This window comes from Eurosta solidaginis, chromosome 5 (assembly GCF_040869045.1).
Source record: "Eurosta solidaginis isolate ZX-2024a chromosome 5, ASM4086904v1, whole genome shotgun sequence".
NCBI lineage: Eukaryota > Metazoa > Arthropoda > Insecta > Diptera > Tephritidae > Eurosta > Eurosta solidaginis.
This window is the reverse complement of record NC_090323.1, coordinates 13,152,952-13,175,703: the sequence shown is the minus strand read 5'-3', so window position 1 is coordinate 13,175,703 and position 22,752 is coordinate 13,152,952. Positions and strand designations below refer to the sequence as shown.

Below are 22,752 nucleotides of genomic sequence, written 5' to 3'. Positions count from 1 at the left end.
TCGTGAGCATTATGACTACAGGCCCATTTTCTGGATTGTTTTTGGCAATATTTGCAGATAATTTATTTTTGGAATAATTTGGCATAATTCCGGCATTATTGTAAACATCGTTTCAGGACGATTTCAAGATATAATAACAAGAATAATTTTAAAACATTTTGGTACTAATTCAGGGTGATCGCGGGACTGAGTATTTCGTTTTGACTATAGGACTGTTTTCAGTACTATTTTTGAAACTGGGACCGTATTACGTGTTACGATCAGTGACTGAAAACCATTTTCACTCAAGCAATAACTATGCAACTGTCAACCTTTTTTTGAAAATTATAATAAAGAATGGATCTTACGAGTACTATTTGTCGCTAGTTCAAATATGCCATTAATCCGATCCACCTTTCAAGAGCTATTGCGATTTAAAAAATGAAACTGTTTTTAGATGACTTCGGGCACTTTTTTGGAATCATTTTAGGAATAATTTTTAGGATACATTTTGGGATTAATTTAGAGCTGAGCATTTTTTGATGACTGCAGGACCATTTTCGGGGTTTTGGAACTATTTTAACTTAACTCCTGGACTTTTTGGAATAATTTCAGTACAAATCCGATATCGTTTAACAGATTATTTCAGAAATAATTTTAAAATATCTTGGGGCTGATTCGGGGTCATCTCAGGACTGTTTCATAGGTATTCCTTTTTTATGACACGTAGATTTTTAGTGACCCATTATTTATACTAAGTTCAGGCACAACGTGTATATTGTGAAACCGAACATTATATACATAGTTGTGATTTCTTAATTTCTAAAATTGTAGGGTGAGCAATTGACGCAGGAAGTGAAAAACTATGTTGTCTGCATTTCCCTGCTTGAACAAATTTGGGAAAAATAAATTAGACAAAACTCGTGAAAATCGACCACAACGAAAAACAAATCAGTAATGAAGTAAAAATTTATATTTAATTCAAGCTGCTATTCAAATTTGTCTTCTCTTATATTTATATACAAGATTAGTGATGACAATGATTAATCTTTTGATAAAATTATTTTATCATTTTTTTGCCGTCCCTATATCTACATGATTCACAAATATCATCATGATATTTATTTACGTTTGCATTAACATCATTTCCTGTTTTCGCAACAGCATACGTTTATTTAATTTTACTTGTCTTGTTTTGTACATATTATTGCTATTCTATTGCAATTCAGTGCTTCCAGTTACGCTATCTAAAAATTGTAGTTTAAATAAAAGAACTTGGGCAACCGAGCTTTGCTCGGCAACGTAACGTTGTGCTGGCAACGTTTCTTTTTTTTAATTTGGAATAGGTGGCAACCTAAACGGCAACCCTACTCAAAAATGTCCCTATTGTAATGCGGAGTGAAATACCTTTCGTTTGATACCCATATCGGCATATCTCATGCAATTTTTTTTTAATTTCGAATAGGTGGCAACCTTGTGAAACATTCTGAGTGGCAATACCTAGGTAGAAAGTCTTAGAAGGTGATACATTAGCTATGTGCCAAATTTCGTTTAAATCTGTTGAGTCGTTCCCGAGATCGTTCGGCTATACAAACAAAAAAGAATTGCTCGTTTAAAGTTATAAGATATTAAATATACACAGCTCAAGAGCCTAGAGGTTTATGCATTTTTTAATAACACATCAATATATATTTCTTTTACAATATTTTCGAGTGCTGATATTCCGTAACTCAACTTTTATTAATTTGGCAAACATCGTAAACGTCGATTCTTCGACTTATGATGCATTTCGAGTTTGGGTAAATTGCCTTATTTTCAGAGCTCATGCACAAAACTCAATCAATAGCAAAGTTCTCATGATAATTGTCATTTAAAAGTGATAGATTCGAACAGTCAGCAAATAGCTGTTAATCATGTTTAACTTGCTTATGGGTTTCTGCCAGTAAGTAACTTTTATTTCTGCAATATCAACCCTTATTAAGAATAAATAAAAAAAAATCTTTCAAGCGAGAAAATATAAATAAATATTCTTGTGTAATATAAATGTATATTATAAGGGATCACCTTCCACCGCATAATACGCGGGTAATGATAGATAGGCTGTTGGGCATCCAACATTAATACTGCCGATTGTCCACCATTATAAAAGCGAGTGACCAAGTATTCTGCGAAGAAGTGTGTCACATAAGTCTGGTCTGGGAAGAGCACGTTAAAGAAGAAAAGCTCCAAGCAGCCTTGGACATCATTAAGTTTTGGAAGGCCTTAGGATCTGGTGATATACCAGACTATATGAAAGACAAATTAGAGTAACTACAAACAAATCGAAGCGTTAATTTTTTCAGTCCGATGGGAAGCATCGCAACTCATTCTTATTTCGAAGAGAAAAAGAGCTCATTTGGTCTTTCCACTGCTGGACAATGCTAGAAAATGGCGTAAATCCTCCTTTAGCAGTACCTCTCAGTAGCGAAAGTAAGTGGAGAGATTTGTCTTATCGAGGGAATGGCCTCCGAACAGAGCACTCAATAATAAAAGGTGAAACAGAAGTGACGTAGTCGTCAAAGAGTCCCCTGTGAGGCAAATCAAAGAAAGGTGAGGGCAACTGGCGCACCAATTCACGGAGCAGAAACTGTGAACTTCCAGTTGAAACTAAATCAAGCTATGTAGGATAGGAGAGATATGTTTTTTGTTATTGTATGGTTAGGAGATCCTTTTATAAACTTTTTTTTCTAATTTACATACTTTGCTTAGCGGAAAAATAGCTAAAAAAATATCTCTGAAAACAATTTTTTTTAGTTTCATGTTTTTCCATTACCGAGGCTTAACTCGGTATGAGAACAGAGAAGTGAGAATTTCGAGATTCGAGAATCTCGGAGAAGCCGAGATCTCGATTTCTCGAGTCTCGAAATTCTCGCTTGTGTTCGAGAAGAAATCGAAAGCTCTATATAGAACCGACATGAAGGTTCGAGTAATTTTCATTTTGAAGCTTACTATGATAATTACAACAAAATTATTTCAATCTATAAATACTTAGACATATGTTAATAATTTTATGGAATTATTGCGTTTCTCATAAAAGTAAGCTATGTATATATAAAAGATGAGAAACATTTTTAAATATTTTTGTGCATAATTGAGTTTTAAAGCGATGATTTTGGTAAAAAACACATTTATTATGTAGCTTTAAAAGGTATTTTTTATTCGGGAAAGAAAACTTTTCTACAAACAATTTTTTTTTTTAATTTTCATAATTTTTTCAAATATTCTAAACCTTTTATGAAAAGAGCATATTAGACTTGCACATATTTATGTTAACAAAAATTACTAAAAATACCATAACTAGTTTTTTTTCTAACATTTTTCATGTTTTATTAAGGTTGAAGCATTTTGTTTTTCAATTTGTGTCTAGCGTGTTTATTTCTGATTAAATTCGAAGCTTAAGATTGTTAGATAAGTAGATAAGTATAGGCACTTTTAGAGCGTTAATCTTTCGAAAAGCAAAAAAAAAAAAAAAAACAAACCACTACAAAGAAAACAAAAAGTTTGAAGAGCGTTCTGAGGTATTTTTGGGATGATGCATATATGTATGTAATTTAAACAGAGCTCAAAAAGCCAATCATAACTGACGTGAATAGAGAGCAACAATGAAGATGAAGTTTTTCTCCATCAGTCTCCCTTAACTTAAATAAAGCATTCCTGATGCCTGATTCGCGCAATATGACCTAGATAACTGTTTGTTCGATCAGAGCTGTTAAAAGCTGATTTAAAGATCACCACATATGGTGCGTGTGTATATTTCTTTTTAATACCTAAGATGGTGCTTCTCCATAATCGTAGACGATAGTACAACTACAATATCAGAAACTGTTGTTGTTGTTGTTGTAGCAATGCTTCGCCCCACCTAATAGCTGCGACCGATCAAGAAATACCATCAATATCCTCTAACGGGAGTCCAAGGAAACTTGCTGTTTCAACAGGGGTGGACCATAATGAAAGGGGTGTTAGAGGCGTTGGTTCCACATTACAGCTAAAGAGATGGTTGATGTCATGTGGGGACACATTGCGGGGCATACATTTTGTATGTCGGGGTTCATTCTGGATATGTAAGAGTTTAACCTGTTACAATATCCAGCGCCAGAGTGACTCGCGTTTCCTGGGGAGTATGCGTTCCTCTTCCGCAAGTTTTGGGTACTGTTCTTTGAGTACTGGATTCAACGGGCAATTCCTGGCATAAAGGTCCAACGCCTGTTTGTGGAGTTCACCAAGGACCTGCTTGTGTCTTTTTGCTTCATACATCTGAGTTCTCAGGTGCCGTATTTCCTCAAAATGCTTACGGAGATGACTCCTTAAGTCCCTAGGCAGTGTTTGCTCATCAATCAGATGTCTGTTGGGATGCCCAGGTTTCTGGGTATTCAACAGGAGCTGTTTGGTTAGCATCTCATTTCTCTCCTTGATGGGGAGTATTATCGCCTCATTATGTAGACGGTGTTCTGCGGACATAAGAATACAGCCCGTGGCGGTTCTGAGAGCAGTATTTTGGCAGGCCTGTAGCTTATTCCAGTGGGTAATTTTTAGGCTTGGCGACCATATAGGGGACGCGTAGCATGCAACCGGCTGGCTAATTGCCTTGTATGTGGTAATGAGCGTTTCTTTGTCTTCTCCCCAAGTACTGCGAGCAAGGGATTTGAGGATTTTATTACGTCTCTGGATTTTCGGTACAATTGCGGCTGCGTGCTCACCAACATGTAGATCCTGATCGAAGGACACACCCTAGATTTTGGGGTGCAGGACAGAAGCTGCTCTTATATGTTATCATGTGAGTTAGTCGGTACTAAGGAATCGGGTTTGTCATCTCCCTCAATGTCTAGAGAGGAAGACATTTTATCATTTAATGTTCGAACAAATAGAATGAGATGGATATATCAAAGCAATAAAAAAAATTTCCCCAGCCTGGATTGAACCTATGCTTACCTTGTAGGCAGAAGAAGCACTTTTGGACAACAGAAACGCCCCTTTTTGTGCCACAAAAGATAACGCTGGTTCCAACGCATGGACTTCAAAACTTTAATTACTTTTGACAAAAGACCCTTCGTGAATTACATACTAATTTCTGTAGACCGCCGTTAAACCACTTTCTGCTAGAAAGCTAGCGCTAATCAACAAGAAATAGTATCGGCCTTGCCTTTGATATGTTGACTCGAGGCTCATTTATATAGAAGCAGACCCGCTGTTCGCGTAGAAAAATTTGAATGCCCCACAGCATGGATCTCCAAAATCAAAAGTGATACCCTTTCGAAAATGTAGTGAGAGCAAAGTTGTGCCATGGAATACAGACCATTGGCTTACAGTCATCTATTTCCGGTGTAATTGCAACCACGTGAACTTAAAGATCCACGTGAGAGTTACCACGGATGCAGCCATGGTCCGGCACCCAAATTGATGCAATCGCAAGCAAAGTGAGGCACTGCGATACCACGCTCGATTGCACCACCATTGAATCAGAGCTTTAGTAGCCGCTTGGCTATCCGATTAGATGTTAAATTCTGAAAACATAAATAAAATAAATGTAAGGCGGGATATCTTCCGAAGAGAATTTAGGCCGAGCTTCTCTTCCAAATTGCGTCGTGATCCCTTTTAATTTTTCCTTCAATTGTTTTATGCCGATTCCGAACGGCATTTGCAAGGAAGATGACTTTTTTTTCGTGGCAGAGAGTGCTTGCAAACACCGCCGAGGGGCGACCCCACTTAGAAAAATTGTCTTTTAATTGAAAAGTCTTGTTTCTAAAATTTTGATGTTGTTTTAGCGTACCCCTACCATCACACCATGGCGGCCGTCCTCTTGGGTGACACTTTAATAATCACACTTAGGACCTACATCGAGACCTTGATGAAAACCTCCACCTACCTGCCCGTTCTACAATGCCCCATTTATACCAGTCCATTGGCCTAAATGATTCCATTTACCGAGTTCTCCCTCAGTACACAATAGCTTGTCGTGTGTTGTTTTGATAAAAATTCAAGAATGACCGAAGTAAAACGACTTATTTCACTAAACCTCTTCAAACGACCGCATTCGGACAATGTCCGTACAGCGGTTATTTAAAATCCCTTCGTGACAGCTTACTAGGACTCAGCCCACAGAGGCATTGTGGTCAGATAGCTAGATAGCACTGCGAAATATCCCTTATGGCGTTCAAAAGTGCCAGGTGAGCTGTACAGACAACCACTCGGTAGCCACTACCTTCCAGATCTACCAGAAGCTCGCTTACTACCACAACCCAGAGCAATGGCGATTAGACATCCCCCCGCGACATGCTTCTGCTGTACCTTCTCTCAGTTGTGGTGTCTCGGGACGTTTTTTTAATCAATTCGAGCAGAGCCCTCTCGACTTCTACGGCAGTCCAGATTTTCAGGTGGCCCTAGGAACGACATTGGTTAATGCCTGCTCTCTCTAAATTTGAACAACTGATAAAAGGTGCGAGTTTTACACTAAAGAAATATACAGAGCTCAGCGAGATAACAGCAAAATTACCATAGTGTCATGTGTGATGAAAGATGGTAAGATTAAATGTAAAAAATGTAATTACCACAATTCTAACTTTGTAAACTTTACAGAGTAGCGGAAAATAATGCTAAGTTTAAGCCTAAAAGTGATGTAAGTTGGCTGAAAGTTTGGCATTGAAAATAAAGAGTCTTCAAAAAAATAATTATCTTTTACATGTAGATTTATAAAAAAGCCTGATGTAATTACTACATTTATATATTATTAATAAGTAGCAAATATTGTAAAAAGGCATTTTGTGTTAGATTTTTGTTTAATAATACATTTTTTGAATTGAAACACTTTTAGCTAGTAGCGCCATCTGTCGGTTAAACATATCTAGATGAGCACTACGTAGTAAGATACAAACACAATTTCTCAATTTCTTATCACAATTTTTTACTAGTTTTTAATTATTAGTCGTCAAATACTTCATTCCTCATATTTTTCACATTTCTTTATTTTTTACTCTCAAATCCGGTCTTTCAGACCCAATACTCTCCTGAACCCCGACAACGTTTTACTGGCACTTGTATTTCCCACTGAGAATGTATAAAAATTATTTGCATTCACATTTGCGTTCGCTTCTTGATATGTAACGGGAAAATCTGTCGGGGCCAGGAGTAAACCTCACGTCCGTACAAATTTGTAAACAATCAAAAACACCATAAACGATATGCCCACTAATATAACAGCGGTTACAACTTTCGCACACGTATTCAAACCCGATTCATTTGGATTTAATGGACGCGAACTTGTACGCGTATGCGAACGTCTACTTTTGGTGGCGAGACCGCGCGCTAGAGCCGGAAATGCTAAAGATTGTGTAAACGTCAATTTATGTATGGATTCATTTAACGAGTAAGGACCCACGGAACCGCGCGCCGCAGCACGTAAAAGCACATATTCCAAATCCAATGCATCGAAAAGCGAATAACGCGCTGTCATTGTTGAGGAGCGACGACGCTCATAACGCGATTCACGATCACGTTCACGATCCGATTGCGGCTGCAGCCAAGGGTCGGAGACGCGCTGCTGTGAAACCGCACCAGCGCTGGCGGCCAAACAAGCTGCCATAGCTGCAGCGGAGGATGACGTAGAGCCGCCGGCTACACCGATTGCTCCCACACCAACTACACCGCTTAAGCTTACCGCTGCAACGGAAGTCAGCGACGACGTCGTCGACGAAGACGCAGAACACAAACGCATATTCGGCGCCAAACCATTATCATGAAATTCCGTGGCATCTTCAATGCTCGTTTGATCGGGTGAAGTTTGTGCGCGTTCCAATGCGGCTGCATGTTTCATGCGTAACGCAAATAGGCGTGCATGATCGGGATGTAGTAGTGCGCTGGATTTGCGTCGATAATTTGGCGCACCAACACTAATGCTAGCACGTGCACCACCCAATGAAAGATTCGGTGAACCACGCGTGGGTGTTGTGGCGGGTGAAACATGACAGGAATTGCTGCCGATACCTAAACCACCACCGAACAGCGCGATACCGGGTGGGGGTGGCAGTGCATTTGGCGATGGAGACGCTTGTACCGAATCGATGCCAGAGTCTCCTGCATGCAAAGTATCACAGTAAAGCGAGCTGCGATCTATGCCATTGCCGCTGAGCGTTAACTGATTGCCATTGCTACTATTATTGCTATTGCTGTTGTTGTTTATTACGTTTGTGCCAGATGTGTTGCTACTCGTTGTTGTTGTGTTGGTGGTAGAGCTGCCAGCGCCCGCGCTATCACCAGTCGTACTACTACTGCCAGCTCCACTACTACTACTCGTACTCGTCTCAGCGATGACAGGGAAGATGAATGATTGGCCATCCGCCTCGCCGCGCGGTGAATCCTAATTGGTAAAAACAAAAAAGACATATGTACATATATGAAATATTTATTGTTGTAAGTAAGCTTAGTTTGACAGTTAGATAAATATTTAGCTAATTGAGTGCCTAAGTGATGGGTTAGTTGGGTGTGCGCAGTGATCAAGATTGGAACTTACAGATATTACAAAGGAAGGGGTGATTTGTGAGAGTTAGTAAAACAACAATAAAAAAAATGGATAAGTGTTTTGGGGAGTGACTGGTTATAAATTGTGCAGCGATTTATGTATTTCTAGTTATGTCCAACTGTACATGGAGAGTTTATATACATATCCCAGCAAACATTCGGATTCATAATAATGAGTCCTACGCGAATGCTTGTGAGACTAATAATCTAATAAATAAAATGTGTTTTAGGGCGAAAGTGTAAAAAGTAGTGCATCTTTTAATATTAATAAAAACTATATTTTATCTTAAGTACGAACAAAAATGTGATTATAATCAGTTCGGGTTCATACGTGTACCTTAAATAAATAAATGTAGGGCGCGATAACCTCCGAAAAGATCTAAGGCCGAGCTTCTCTTCCAATTTGCGTCGTGCTCCTCTTGATTTTCCCTACAAATTGGCCGGACGGGGCCTACATGTTTTATGCCGACTCCGAACGGCATCTGCAAGACAGATGAGTTTTCACTGAGAGCTTTTCATGGCAGAAATACACTCGGAGCGCTTGCCAAACACTGCCGAGGGGCGACCCCGCTTAGAATAATTTTCTTCTAATTGAAAAACCTTATTTCTAAAATTTTAATGTTGCTTTGCCCGGGGTGTGAACCCAGGGCATACGGTGTGGTAGGCGGAGCACGCTACCATGACACCACGGTGGCCGCCGAGTTTTTTTTTGTGTCAACAAAATATCACTAGCCATAACATCATTTGATCTTAGGACGCAAAATGAAATGGAGTTATATAAAATGGTGACAGTATCAGCAACATTGTGACCAATCTGCTTTTCAACTCATAATTTCTCAAATGGCCAAAAGGTCAATTATTTTGTTCCGCTCCTACATAGGTATTAAAAACTTAAAAACTGGTGCATTTACAGTTATGTTTTATTATTTTCGCAATATTTATGCCGAGTCGAATAAATACAGCAATTGTTTGAGTGTAAAAGTTGTAACATTTAGGAATATGGAATTTTTAGAAAATAGTTAGAAATCGGATTAAAAACTGGTCGACTTGAAATTTTTTGAAATAAAAAGAACACATTCAACTAAGTTAAATCCATCTTAAAGAGACTTTTTGTTTCGCTGGCCTTTTTCTCGAAATGATCACAAGGTCAAAACAAATAAAAAAAAAGCCTATGCAGTATATTGACCTTATGGCCCATTGGAAATGGTCTTAACTCCAATTGACCTTATGAGAGTTTGACGTGGTCATAATCTCAATTAGCTAATAGCCGCTGATTTTATGTCCCCCATCAGTTCTTCATATTATTGACCAACACCTTTTGTGGGAAGGGACTATTTCTTCCGCGGTCCTGGACTTCGTCTTGAAGTTATATCTCTAATCGCCCAGATAATTTAGTACACAATTTTAAAATTTTTTTAGTAGTTCTTATTTATTCTTTTGTGGTTTTCTTTATTTTACTTTATTCTTGACGAAAGAAGCTTCCGAACCAATAGCTTCTCCTTGTCATCACTACTGATGGAACAGAAAAAATGTGTTGGGATTGCATCGGAGAGTGAACCCGTGGACCAGTGTCCCCATAGGTGATGATGAGAGACCAAGTATGTCTGGACATCTCATATGTGGGTCCCGTATCTATCTGAGAATTTTTTTTGCGAAAAATATTGACACGAGATAGTTATTGTTGTAACTGTTTTAATAAAAAAAAACCAGCCAGTAATTCCTTGCAACTGGAAGAGGAGCCAGTTTTCTACGTTAGTTTAACTTAGTTTTATTAATGGCCTTACTAATCACACTGCCATTGAAGATTGTGAAATTTGTGTCTCTCTGGGGCTCTGTTGGAGAATTGACTGTATAGAGATAGTACCGAAGTTACCTACTATCTAGTTGACGCAAGTATTTTGGGTTATGTTCCCCAGAATGCTTGCATTACCAAATATAATGAAGTTCAACAAACGACCGCACTCAATTTAACTGTATTACAACAACTTCTTAAGCTCTAAAACCCATTTCGGGCGAAGGTTGAGTATAACTAAAAGAGCATTTGAGGTAGTAGAAGGCAGTGTTGCTTATAAGCATTGCGGTTGGTAGCATAGTGTACCTATACAAGTGTGTTCACTAAGCGATAAACGTCAAAACTACAAACAGCCTCGCTCACCTGATGGAAATCTCAGGTCTAGAGTCGCATTTTTGGTCTCAACGACAACATTTTTGACTACCAATCGTATCGACTGTTTCAATTTTTCAATCATTCGGCGCATTCGGTAATGGTTTCCATTTTGAATTCGCTGTCATTCCGAATCCAGCGAGTGCCTGTCAGAATGCTTGACAGATAAGTCAACACACTTGTACATGTACACTATGGTTGGTAGCTGCACAGTGGCCATCCTGCAGGATTTGATATTTCTATCAAGTGTTAATCCTAATGTCAGTACCCACGACTGTTTTTGAGATACGTCAGTTTCAGCATTTTTTGTTCTAGTACAGTCTACTGTCAAAAATAATGCCCAGCTGTCTAAGCACAGGTGAATGTTGGAGCATTGAGCCTCTGACAAATTGTTTTGTAGTGCCTGCAGATTGGAAGCATTTCATTTTTCCCAATAATCACTTTGAAGCCGCTTTCACGGAGTCAGTGTAGCAACAGTAGATTGCATAATGTTTAAAAATATTTCAGGATTGCTGTAAGTTCTATGTCATCGGCGTGATAAATAACACGAGTTGAGAAGGGGAAAGAGTATCGACAAGATAAAATCCCGAGACATTTCAGAAGTCTCCACTGTACATTGGGATCATAAAACAGACAACACAAAAACCCGACAAGATACAAATTTCTGTAACAACGATTTTTCGCTAGCTAGGAAAAAATTGGCATCAAAGATAATGCCGTTAACAACCCTAAACTATCTTCCTATTATTTGGCGACAACATATATTGAGTATCGATAAAAAATAGTTATTGAGTATCGAAATCGTTATTGGTTTGGATTCGCAAGAATAGCTATAGCGAATGTCGTTAAAAAAGTTTCACTGCAGATATATGTAACTTTTCTTACCGAAATTCATTAACCTATAATGTGATGATGAGGAATTCGCTTATTTGATTGAAATAGTGTTGTGGTATCGATAAGGGCAACATTAAAACTTAGTGAGCCACACAACAGCTGTGATCCATATTTCGAGTTTATATAAAGAAGAAAAACATAAAAAGGCAGATATATAAGAGTGTAAAAATATGTACAAACTCTAGATATATGACCAGGGCTGTTCAACTCCTATACTCTTATAGCACTTTTGTTTTTGTTTTGCCATGAATAATAGGCACAGATACAAATTCACACTTTGAAATTTTTTTCAAAAATATTGCAGCACTCAGAAAAATTTTAATTCAAATTTTTTTCATTAAGGTTTGCGTGGAATTCACCTCACTTCGAAAACGCTTAATGTTACAAATACACATACAAACAAACGTTCATATTTAATTGACTCAGATAACCACCATGAGTTCATTCGCATTTGCCAAATCGCCCAATATATTGATCCGTCATACAAAACAGCTTAAGCGCAGATCATATTGACAATATGTAGGTCAATACAATAATTTGCTGACAAACCATTTTTCATTATTAAGTCATGTACTTCTAGTATGTGAGTATGTATGTGTAGGTTAAGAACTTTTGTATAAATAGAAATGAATTTAGTCAATAAAGTAGAATCGCTTTTTAACGCTATTCATCAGCGTTCGGAAAACCTTTTTCGTTTTATTATTTCAAAGTTATTACAGGACCATCAACATTCTTTAAGCATTTAAAATAATTTTTTTTTTTTTTTTTCAATTTAAAAAAGTTGCAGTGTACATATAATTTTGTATATATATTGTGATTTGCACTTCAATATAAAAAATATTGAACAGCCCTGTATCTGACTATACCGAGAAACTAAAGTCGATTAATATACAAAGCAGTAAGCAAAAAAATTTAAGGCAATTGTTAAAGATACGGCCGCAGCAAGGGTTAATTTTTTTTAATAAAAAATGTTGTACTAAAATAAATTTAACAAGTGATAATTCCAAAAAGTTTCAAAATCGCATAATAAAATATATACTCAAAAACTATATTTTAGTAATGTTCATCAAAAATCGTAAGTTCGGAAAATTTGGGCTTTTACGCAGTTTGCTTAGGTGGGGATTAAAAGGGTTTAATAAATTCTCAAGAAAAAAACATGCAATTATAATATTTAAAAAAAGTTAATTAAGAATCAATGAAAAATTTTGATTTTAAGTAGACACGCCTACCCGTTGGCTTTCGGGGCCGCTGTTTCGTCGTAACTGCATGAAGCCTTCCTGTCGTAAAAGTGGCTATATTAGAAATTGCATTCGTTTCATATATTCCATCACACATCACATCATCACATCACATAATCAACGCCAAAAACAAGAAAACAATAGAAATTAAATATTTAGAGCATATAATGTTTAAGGAAATTACTTATATCAGCAAAGAATACTCAAACAACAAGGCTAGCAACAAACTCAATAGTAATAGCACTAACACGTAACACAAGAACTAGTCTACCAAGTGTTCTGCTTTTTTTGGAAATAGTGTAGTGTTATGAACCTTACATTAGAAACTACGTTCACATTTGAATAAAAAAAATGGTCTAACACTGCTGCCCTCAAACATACGCATAGTTTCTTTAGAGGTTTTTCACAATTTTTTTTAGTTGCAATAAATACACACCTGACTGGGCCACACTTGCAGCAGCGGCAGCGAACACGTCGGTTTATTATAGGCGGTGCCATTTTCTGGACCACCTGGTGCACTCTGTGCTAGGCTAGTGTAGTGTAAATGATTGAAACGTTGCGCATCGTTTGTGGGTTTGGTGCGTGTTGGACTCTCATAGCCAGTTGAATCTTCCGATGATGTTGTTTTTGGTGTACGCCAAAATCGTTTCAGACGCAGTTCGCGTCTTTTTTCTTGTTTCTGAAAGTAATGAAAGAAGAATATGAAGTTTTTTGAGGTGCATCTCAACTAGCCTATGGAATTTTCTAAACGCATAACTTTAAGTTACTTTTCTGAATCGAAGGGGGGTTTCACACTGAAATAGGGTGGATGTAGTTAAGTCAGTAATTTCCTTGAAACCTAGTTTTTTGCAAAAGACCAAATTAATCAAATAAAGCAATGGGAAGGCGAATCTATACAAGGTGATGGCAAAGCGATTTCAACCCAATTTGCCGTACAGAACAATGTCAAGTCAAACAAATATCAGGTCAAAAGAAAATTTTCATTGATTCCGATTAACTAACACGTTGTAGTACAAGGCGTTGTATGGAAACTAATCAAGAAGAAGCAATCAGCTGTTGGGATAACAACACCTGGTACTGAATTCACCTTGCCAAGGCATTATATGGAAAATATCAAAAACAAACAATCAGCTGATGAGCAAACATCACCATTAACTGAATTGGCCTTGGCAATGAGCCTGTCTTCCGAAATCTCAACGCTTAGATAAGCCTCAAAATTTGTTAAAAATATATAACGGTATAATTTTTTGAAAATTTGTTTCGGGAAGCAAAGATACATATTTAATCAAACTGAGACAGAAAAAAAACAATTCAAAAAGTATTAAGGAAAATTTACCGGTCGGGAAGAATATAGACTAAAAGTGATTTCAAGATGAAATAAAAAAATAGCAAGATGAGGAAGTGCGGTGAAAGCGCACTCAAGGAAAAAGGAAAATGTGCGCGGAAAAGAAAGGAGATAAAGCAAATGAGTGAGATTGGCAGACTCAAAGAGATTGAGAAAGAGGAGTGTGCGCAAACTTTTGGAAAAATCTCCCCCAAAACGAAAAAGTTAGCATATGCCTATGAAGAGTAGTAGACATTCGTTCATCGCTTTTTCATCATTGTTGGAAAGATAGTCACCGTGATAGTGACCGGTTTCTCAGATTTTGCCTTCTTAGTTCTTTATAAGCCACCCCCATCAGTTGTCTTAGGAAAGTATCAGCGAACTCAGTCAGCATATGCAGCCGTTGTCGCAGTATTCTGTAAAGCCGGAGTTAATAGATCCTCCAGTTAGAATATGATTCTCTTTTTATCCTCTATCTACTATACGTCGATGGTGATGACTCCTTCAAACAGTTGCTAATTTCAAACTTTTACGCTATCAATCGTTCTCTCCTAGATATCGCTGTGTCCCAGCTATTTACTTTACCGTTTCTTAACAGTTACGACCAACGTCATCCACAGCCAACCTCTATCACTTTCGGTAAACTGATGTCTAACGCAGCTTTTGTGTCTCCAAACATTTCGTTCCTGACGGATCTTGTGCCGAAATGGATTTAAATTATCATCTTCTTGGAGCAATACTTGACCCTCAACTTGATATAAATTCTGAAAGTTAAATGCGTTTGGAGTCAGAAATTTGTCTTTATACATGTAATACCTGAAAAGGATCTGACGGTCCTATAGAACTAGATTTTGTTGAAAACCCACTTATTAGCTTATAGTTAGCTTTTTTTCCTGCTGAGTCAATGAAGTCTTGCTGAATGCATATCAGGTGGTAGCCAACTTAAACAGCTCCAAGTCTATTGCCTTACACTTTGGACAAGAGCAACGAAACCATCACTCACAAACTTCACTGAATCCCCGCATTTATCGTGAGTGAGACCAAAGCAACGCCGGCAAGGCTAACTCCGGGGCACATTTCTCGCGGTACAATTCTTCTGGTTTGAAAATTATATCTGCTTTTTTCGACAGTTTTGAGGCCTCTGTATTTAAACGTGGTATGACAGACAGTTTGGAAGCACTGGCGAACAGTTGATTACAATGAACAAGTTTTCCAGTAAACAAACAGAACTGCAGAAAAGTCGTAGAGGGGCACTAATAGCTGAATTCAGTAAGCCGTCTCTAGTCACTATTAGAGACTATTTGGGGTGAAAATCACTTTTGAGACAATTTGCCATTCTGTAAGCTGTCTCGCGTCTCCAGCCTCACAAAAGCAATCACTAATTTGTGAGCTGGGCCGGGGCAGATCACAAACGTGAAAATTTCAGAAAAAGTATGAAAATTATTTGCGAAAAACGCTTTAAATATATTTTTTTTTATTCCTCAAATTAAAATAAGCATAGAAAAAATTAAAAAACAGAAAATACTTAAAAAAACATCGAACTCTATGTGGCGCCGCTGAGATTCGAACATACACGCTTTGGGTTTTTCTATAGAATTTGTCAACGGCGTCTTAGCGAGCTCAGCTAAAACACCACTCAAGATTGCGTTGACAAAATGCAATGCTATATTATTTGTTCAATGTATGAGTAAATTGTCATTTTGGTGAATTTCGTTGATATGGTGAATTGTTTTTGTGACTTTCGTTTACTGAATACCGAAATCATCTCAAGTCACAAAAATTGTATCTAAAGGAAAATCTCAAATTTAGAGACTTGAGATGAGACTGAATTACAGAATTCAACCGTAAATTTCTATTTAAATATTTAAAAAAGTTCTATCAATGATGATCAAGAAAAGTTAAAAATTTCCAGCTAAATCCATCAAAATGCTTTTAAATCTGAAATTGCAATGCAACAATTTTTATATTAAATACCAATAAAACTATGTAACAGCAAACACGCGAACAACAAACTCAGCTAAAACTGTGACTGTGAATCCGAATAGCGCAGCAATCAGCACGAACAGAGGGCAAACGAAATGAAAAAAGCTCTAAAAAGTTTCTGGTTATGTACATACAAACATCATTGCGGTGAAAATTGCTTCTAGCATTGTCATTGTTATTGGTCCCAATGTAAACTGGATACCAGGTTGTTGCATTCTTTGGCAAACCGTTATCGCATTTGTTCTTGCTAGCTATTCATAACGATGACATATGTACATATTATATGTATGCCAGTTTGTGGTTATGTGGATTAACATTGTGGCCTACAAATAGCAATTTAGTTGATAAATAAATATATGAAACATGGATAGAATAAGGCAATAGCACAAATTGTGGCTTAAAGCGGAGTCATTGGTGCCGTTTGTCGTATCGCTGTAGTCGTATGCATAACGTAACCCTATACGATACATTGTTATCAATTAATGGTGCCTTAACCTAAAAATCGTGAAAATTTCATTAAAATAAAGAAAACGCAAAAAATTACAAACATTTTCCACAAAAAATAAGTCTCTTAGTGATAACGTATCCAAAGCAATGAATAAAATCTACAAAAAGGTTATGGATAAGGCGAAAAACCAAAAACCAATTGGTTGGCTACGATACGGTTACGACCTAAGCGTTACGATACGGCACCAATAATCGATTACATTGATTCCCATAACGTTAGTCGAATCAGCAGTTATAAGGTTACCGATACGGTTACCGATAACGCACCAATGACTGACAAAATTGGAAATTTTATTGTATTACCAATATTGAATTGAATTGCAAAAAATTGTATACAAAAATTTAATCCACAAACTGTGTGGCCGACGCTGAACTGATTCGCTTGAATTGATTGTTGAATTAGTCTTTATTCATAAATTTTGTGTTTAATTGAGAAATAAAACGAGCATTATATGCTATATTATAATGAATATGGAAGCAAAGGTAGAGGGCGGCCCCCACTCCGCTGTAAGGACCAAGTGGAAAACGATTTAAACTCCCTTGGTGTGATCAATTGGCGGAGGTTGGCAGAGAGAAGAAGGACTGGCGCGCCTTGTTGGACGGTTATAGCCGTATAAACGGTTAAGCGCCAATAAGGTAAGTAAGTAATGAGGAATATTGTAGGACGGTAAACAAAATGGGTTAATTGAAACCGAAATCGGAATTGGGACTTGCACATTTGCTTTACGGGTTTACACATTTGGCTAGAGCTTTTGACGGCTTCAAATCGATGTCAAGATGCATATTGTTCTGAAATCTCGGTGCAGTGCAAAGGGTGGTCCGTAGTACAAATTAGCCTAAGCACTCCACCAGACTAGTGCACCATAGAAGAGTATCAGCGTAACTACCATTACTTACAGTTACTTTAATACATTTGGAGCGACGTCCTGGCTCTAGTTATGCAAAACTGCATCCAGAGCGAGCTCCCTGTGCCCAATGGAGCCCTGTGTACCTCCTGTTGGAGGCCATTATAGGGCTTCCTTATTAAATATGGTGTAGGAAGTACGCTCTTTATGTAGTGCCTGTATGGATAGGAAATTTAATATTTGTTTTCATTTTGGTTCTGAGCTCAATAAGGGTGTTGGGAAATTCTGATCTTACTTATGATGACTTTGAGTTATTTTTATACATAGATATCGGGACTATTGTGAACGAATGGGCACAAGTGAATCGCACGAGACGAAATTTAGGAAATCAAAGGGTTTGCTGGGCAACTGTATCCTACTCTTGAGCAGACAAAGTTCGAGTTAGACAGGCCAAAGCCCACAGTCGTAATGGTTGGGCGCAAAATAAAGCCTATTTAACCTTGATTATTGAGTTTTGGAAAGGAACTGTTCAATGGAAGTTCTTTCGGAGCATCATTTGAAGGTTGGAAAATAACACGATCTAATCAGGAAATCGCTTCATCATTTACTTTCTTGCTTCTGGATAGTGTTAGACGATTATTGAAGAATTATTTATCGATCGAGCTCAGCGTGTTAAGCGCCAAATACACGACACGAACATTTCCGCGAACATTCCGCAATCTTGTTCGCAGCTTTGGCCATACACCATACGAACTTTTGGCCGAACATTAGTTCTCTTTCAGACAGCGATGAATACGGACAACAATTGTGCTGCAGCAATATTGCTCGCTGTGGCAATTAAGCGTAAAAAAAAGAGAGAAGATCGCAAAAAAAGAATTTGGTGCAAAGAATGGTTTAAAAAACGAGCAGTTCTTGGACAAAGTGAGCTTATTAAAGAACTGGAATTCACGTCACAAAATGATTTTAAAAATTACGTTCGTATGAGCAAGGCAACATTTGACCAACTTTTACAAAAAAATTTGCCACTCATAACGAAACGGGATACAATAATGAGAGAAGCAATTCCCCTCATCACCGCCTTGCTTTAACTTTTTTTAATTTTTTATTGTCCATTTTACTTTTCCGCGCACCTCTGTTCCGTTCATTACTACGATTATGAGCTATTTCGCCATACACGCACGAACAGTTCGCGCAAATGTTCGCCAAAAATTAAAATATTTTGATTTTTGGCGAACATTTGCGCGAACTGGCAAACACCACCATACACGACAGAAAAGGTCGCAGAAACATGACATTACGGGAATGTTCGCGGAAATGTTCGTGTCGTGTATTTGGCGCTTTAGTCCCGTGATGAATTATTGACTGTCGGTATGTAAAACACATAAATCCTAGCTATTTTACAGTATATCACTCCAGCCTATGGCGACATACATCAGGCAAACAAGTGAAATTTCTAAACATTTTGAAAAAAGAAAAAAAGGTGTAAGTACCAAGTACTCGCTAAGTTCGAACTATTATCAACGAGCTATCTGTTTGTTTTCGGCTTGTTAGCGCCGAGTCTTCAGCTTCCTATTCGTTTCTTACCGGCTTGTGATGGCCAAGTTACAGATGTGTAATCGATTTTATGGTGCAGTTTTATCGGTATCGTTTCATTGCAAACTGATAAATTGTCGATAACAAATCGATAATTCGCTCATGAGAAATTGTTGACGCTCCGAAAAAATCGATAGGGGTTCAATAACAGCTGGGTAACTTTTTAATTACAAGCCTGTAATTTTTCGAAACAAATCGACAACTTTTAGACGACAAATCGATAACCAAATAAATGATAGTAAATCGATAACTTTTTTTGTTAATAAACCAATAACTCGTCGATAAAATATTAGTAACTCATTGATAACCTTTTTTATCGATAGAAAATTGATAAAAGGGCGATAACTCATCGAAAACAAATTGATAACACGCAGTCTCGTTTCGGTTTGGCTTCGGTTTTGAGTCTTAATTTTTTTTTCTCTCTCAGTTTTTTCAATTACTTTCATTTCCTTCAATTTTAATTCCCTCATAAGAAACTGGTTGATAAAGGCTTTATTTCAACTGGAAGTGGTGTTAGGGCATACTTCAATCATTTGTTCAGACCGCTGCCTAGCTGTCAAGATGCATGATTTTTTGCTGTATCTGTCATGTCATTATCTCCCCTGTCATTATATTTACAAAATTTCAACACTTACCTGCATATTTAAATATTAAATCCTTTTTATTTAAGTTTTTCATCCCCAATGTCTTGTTTATATGAGCGCCAAGAATATCAATCAAAAAGGTTGTTCAAAATGTTTATTTAATCTGTAAAGATAATTAAAATCAATTAAAACAGTTTAAAAGATGATGCGCCCTTGCATAATAGTTTGTAGAGTTTGTATGGATTTGTAAAGGGCACGTTTAAAGGATAATTTACTTGCTTTTAATTCCCTTCCGCACATATCTTTCAATTCAGATGAAAAATTTCCTGTTCCCTCATTCCCTTTGTTCTCCTGCTCCATATGCACATACTCATGATGTTTGCAACTACATACAAGCCAACATCCATGAGCTCATCAATCCCAGTAATGATCTTAACCACACTTTTGTACACACTCACACGCCATTGTTGCACGTGCATCAAGCAACCATACAACTGCAGATAAAAACAAGTAAGGAAGGCTAAGTTCGGGTGTAACCGAATATTACATACTCAGTTGTTGTTAGTTCTATAGGTGGACGCCTTTTCGGAATATCGTTATAAAAGTGGACCAGGGGTGACTATAGAATGCGTTTGTATAATATGGGTATCAAATGAAAGGTGTTAATGAGTATTTTAAAAGGGCGTGGGCCTTAGTTCTATGGGTGGACGCCTTTTCGGGATATCGTTATAAAGGTGGACCAGAGGTGACTCTAGAATTTGTTTGTACGATATGGGTATCAAATTAAAGGTATTAATAAGGGTTTTTTAAAGGGAGTGGCCCTTAGTTGTATATGTGAAGGCGTTTTCGAGACATCGCCCAAAATGTGGACCAGGGTGACCTAGACCATCATCTGTCGGGTACCGCTAATTTATTTATATATGTAATACCGCGAACAGTATTCCTGCCAAGATTCCAAGGGCTTATGAGTAAGGTGTTAATGAGTATTTTAAAAAGGAGTGTGCCTTAGTTCTATAGGTGGACGCCTTTTCGGGATATCGTTATAAAGGTGGACTAGAGGTGACTCTAGAATGTGTTTGTACGATATCGGTATCAAATTAAAGGTATTAATGAGGGTTTTAAAAGAGAGTGGCCCTTAGTTGGATATGTGAAGGCGTTTTCGAGATATCGCCATAAAGGTGGACCAGGGGTGACTCTAGAATTTGTTTGTTCGATATGGGTATCAAATGAAAGGTGTTAATGAATATTTTAAAAGGGAGTAGGCCTTAGTTCTATAGGTGAACGCCTTTTCGGGATATCGTTATAAAGGTGAACCAGAGGTGACTCTAGAATACGTTTGTACTATATGGGTATCAAACGAAAGGTGTTAATGAGTATTTTAAAAGGGACTGAACCTTAGTTCTATGGGTGAGCGCCTTTTCGAGATATCGCCATAAAGGTGGACCAGGGGTGACTCTAGAATGTGTTTGTACGATATGGGTATCAAATTAAAGGTATTAATGAGGGTTTTAAAAGAGAGTGGCCCTTAGTTGGATATGTGAAGGCGTTTTCGAGATATCGCCATAAAGCTGGACCAGGGGTGACTCTAGAATTTGTTTGTTCGATATGGGTATCAAATCAAAGGTGTTAATGAGTATTTTAAAAGAGAGTGAGCCTTAGTTCTATAGGTGAACGCCTTTTCGGGATATCGTTATAAAGGTGAACCAGAGGTGACTCTAGAATACGTTTGTACTATATGGGTATCAAACGAAAGGTGTTAATGAGTATTTTAAAAGGGACTGAACCTTAGTTCTATGGGTGAGCGCCTTTTCGAGATATCGTTATAAAGGTGGTCCAGAGGTGACTCTAGAATGTGTTTGTACGATATGGGTATCAAATTAAAGGTATTAATGAGGGTTTTAAAAGGGAGTGGCCCTTAGTTGTATATGTGAAGGCGTTTTCGAGATATCGCCCAAAATGTGGACCAGGGCGACCTAGACCATCATCTGTCGGGTACCGCTGGTTTATTTATATATGTAATACTACGAACAGTATTCCTGCCAAGATTCCAAGGGCTTTTGATTTCGCCCTGCAGAACTTTTTCATTTTCTTCTACTTAATATGGTAGGTGTCACACCCATTTTACAAAGTTTTTTTCTTAAGTTATATTTTGCGTCAATAAACCAATCCAATTACCATGGTTCATCCCTTTTTTGGTATTTGGTATAGAATTATGGCATTTTTTTCATTTTCATTACCAATACAAAGTGAGTTCAGATAAGCACGTGAACTGAGGTTAGTAAAGATATATCGATTTTTGCTCAAGTTATCGTGTTAGCGGCCGAGCGGAAGGACAGACGGTCGACTGTGTATAAAAACTGGGCGTGGCTTCATCCGATTTCGCCAATTTTCGCGAAAAACAGTTACTGTCATAGAATCTATGCCCCTACCAAATTTCACAAGGATTGGTAAATTTTTGTTCGACTTATGGCATTAAAAGTATTCGAGACAAATTAAATTAAAAAAGGCGGAGTCACGCCCATTTTGAAATTTTCTTTTATTTTTGAATTTTGTTGCACCATATCATTACTGGAGTAGAATGTTGACATAATTTACTTATATGCTGTAAAAATATCAAATTTTTTTTTTTTAAAAGTGGGCGTGTTCGTCATCCGATTTTGCTAATTTCTATTTAGCACACATATAGGAATAGGAGTAACGTTCCTGCCAAATTTCATCATGATATCTTCAACGACTGCCAAATTACAGCTTGCAAAAATTTTAAATTACCTTATTTTAAAAGTTGGCGGTGCCACGCCATTGTCCAAAATTTTACTAATTTTCTATTTTGCGTCATAAGGTCAACGCACCTACCAAGTTTCATTGCTTTAGCCGTCTTTGGTAATGAATTATCGCACTTTTTCAGTTTTTCGAAATTTTCGATATCGAAAAAGTGGGCGTGGTTGTAGTCCGATTTCGTTCATTTTAAATAGCGATCTGAGGTGACCTATGACAGGAACCTACCTACCAAATTTCATCAAGATACCTCAAAATTTACTTAAGTTATCGTGTTTATGGACGGACGGACGGACGGACGGACGGACGGGCGGAC

The 22,752-nt window shown here is 37.5% G+C and overlaps 1 protein-coding gene across 1 annotated transcript in view; it reads right to left on the bottom strand.

Moving 5' to 3' along the window:
* Positions 1–5,314: 5,314 nt before the first annotated feature.
* The window catches only part of LOC137233772 (uncharacterized), a 474,284-nt gene continuing 456,846 nt past the window's right edge, over positions 5,315–22,752 (bottom strand). The window contains exons 6-8 of the mRNA XM_067757128.1: positions 19,713–19,824; positions 13,262–13,504; positions 5,315–8,368 (exon numbers count right to left, since the gene is read on the bottom strand). Of these exons, the coding sequence (XP_067613229.1) occupies positions 7,148–8,368; positions 13,262–13,504; positions 19,713–19,718 (1,470 nt within the window). The 5' untranslated portion in view covers positions 19,719–19,824 and the 3' untranslated portion in view covers positions 5,315–7,147. The remainder of the gene's footprint in view (positions 8,369–13,261; positions 13,505–19,712; positions 19,825–22,752) is intronic.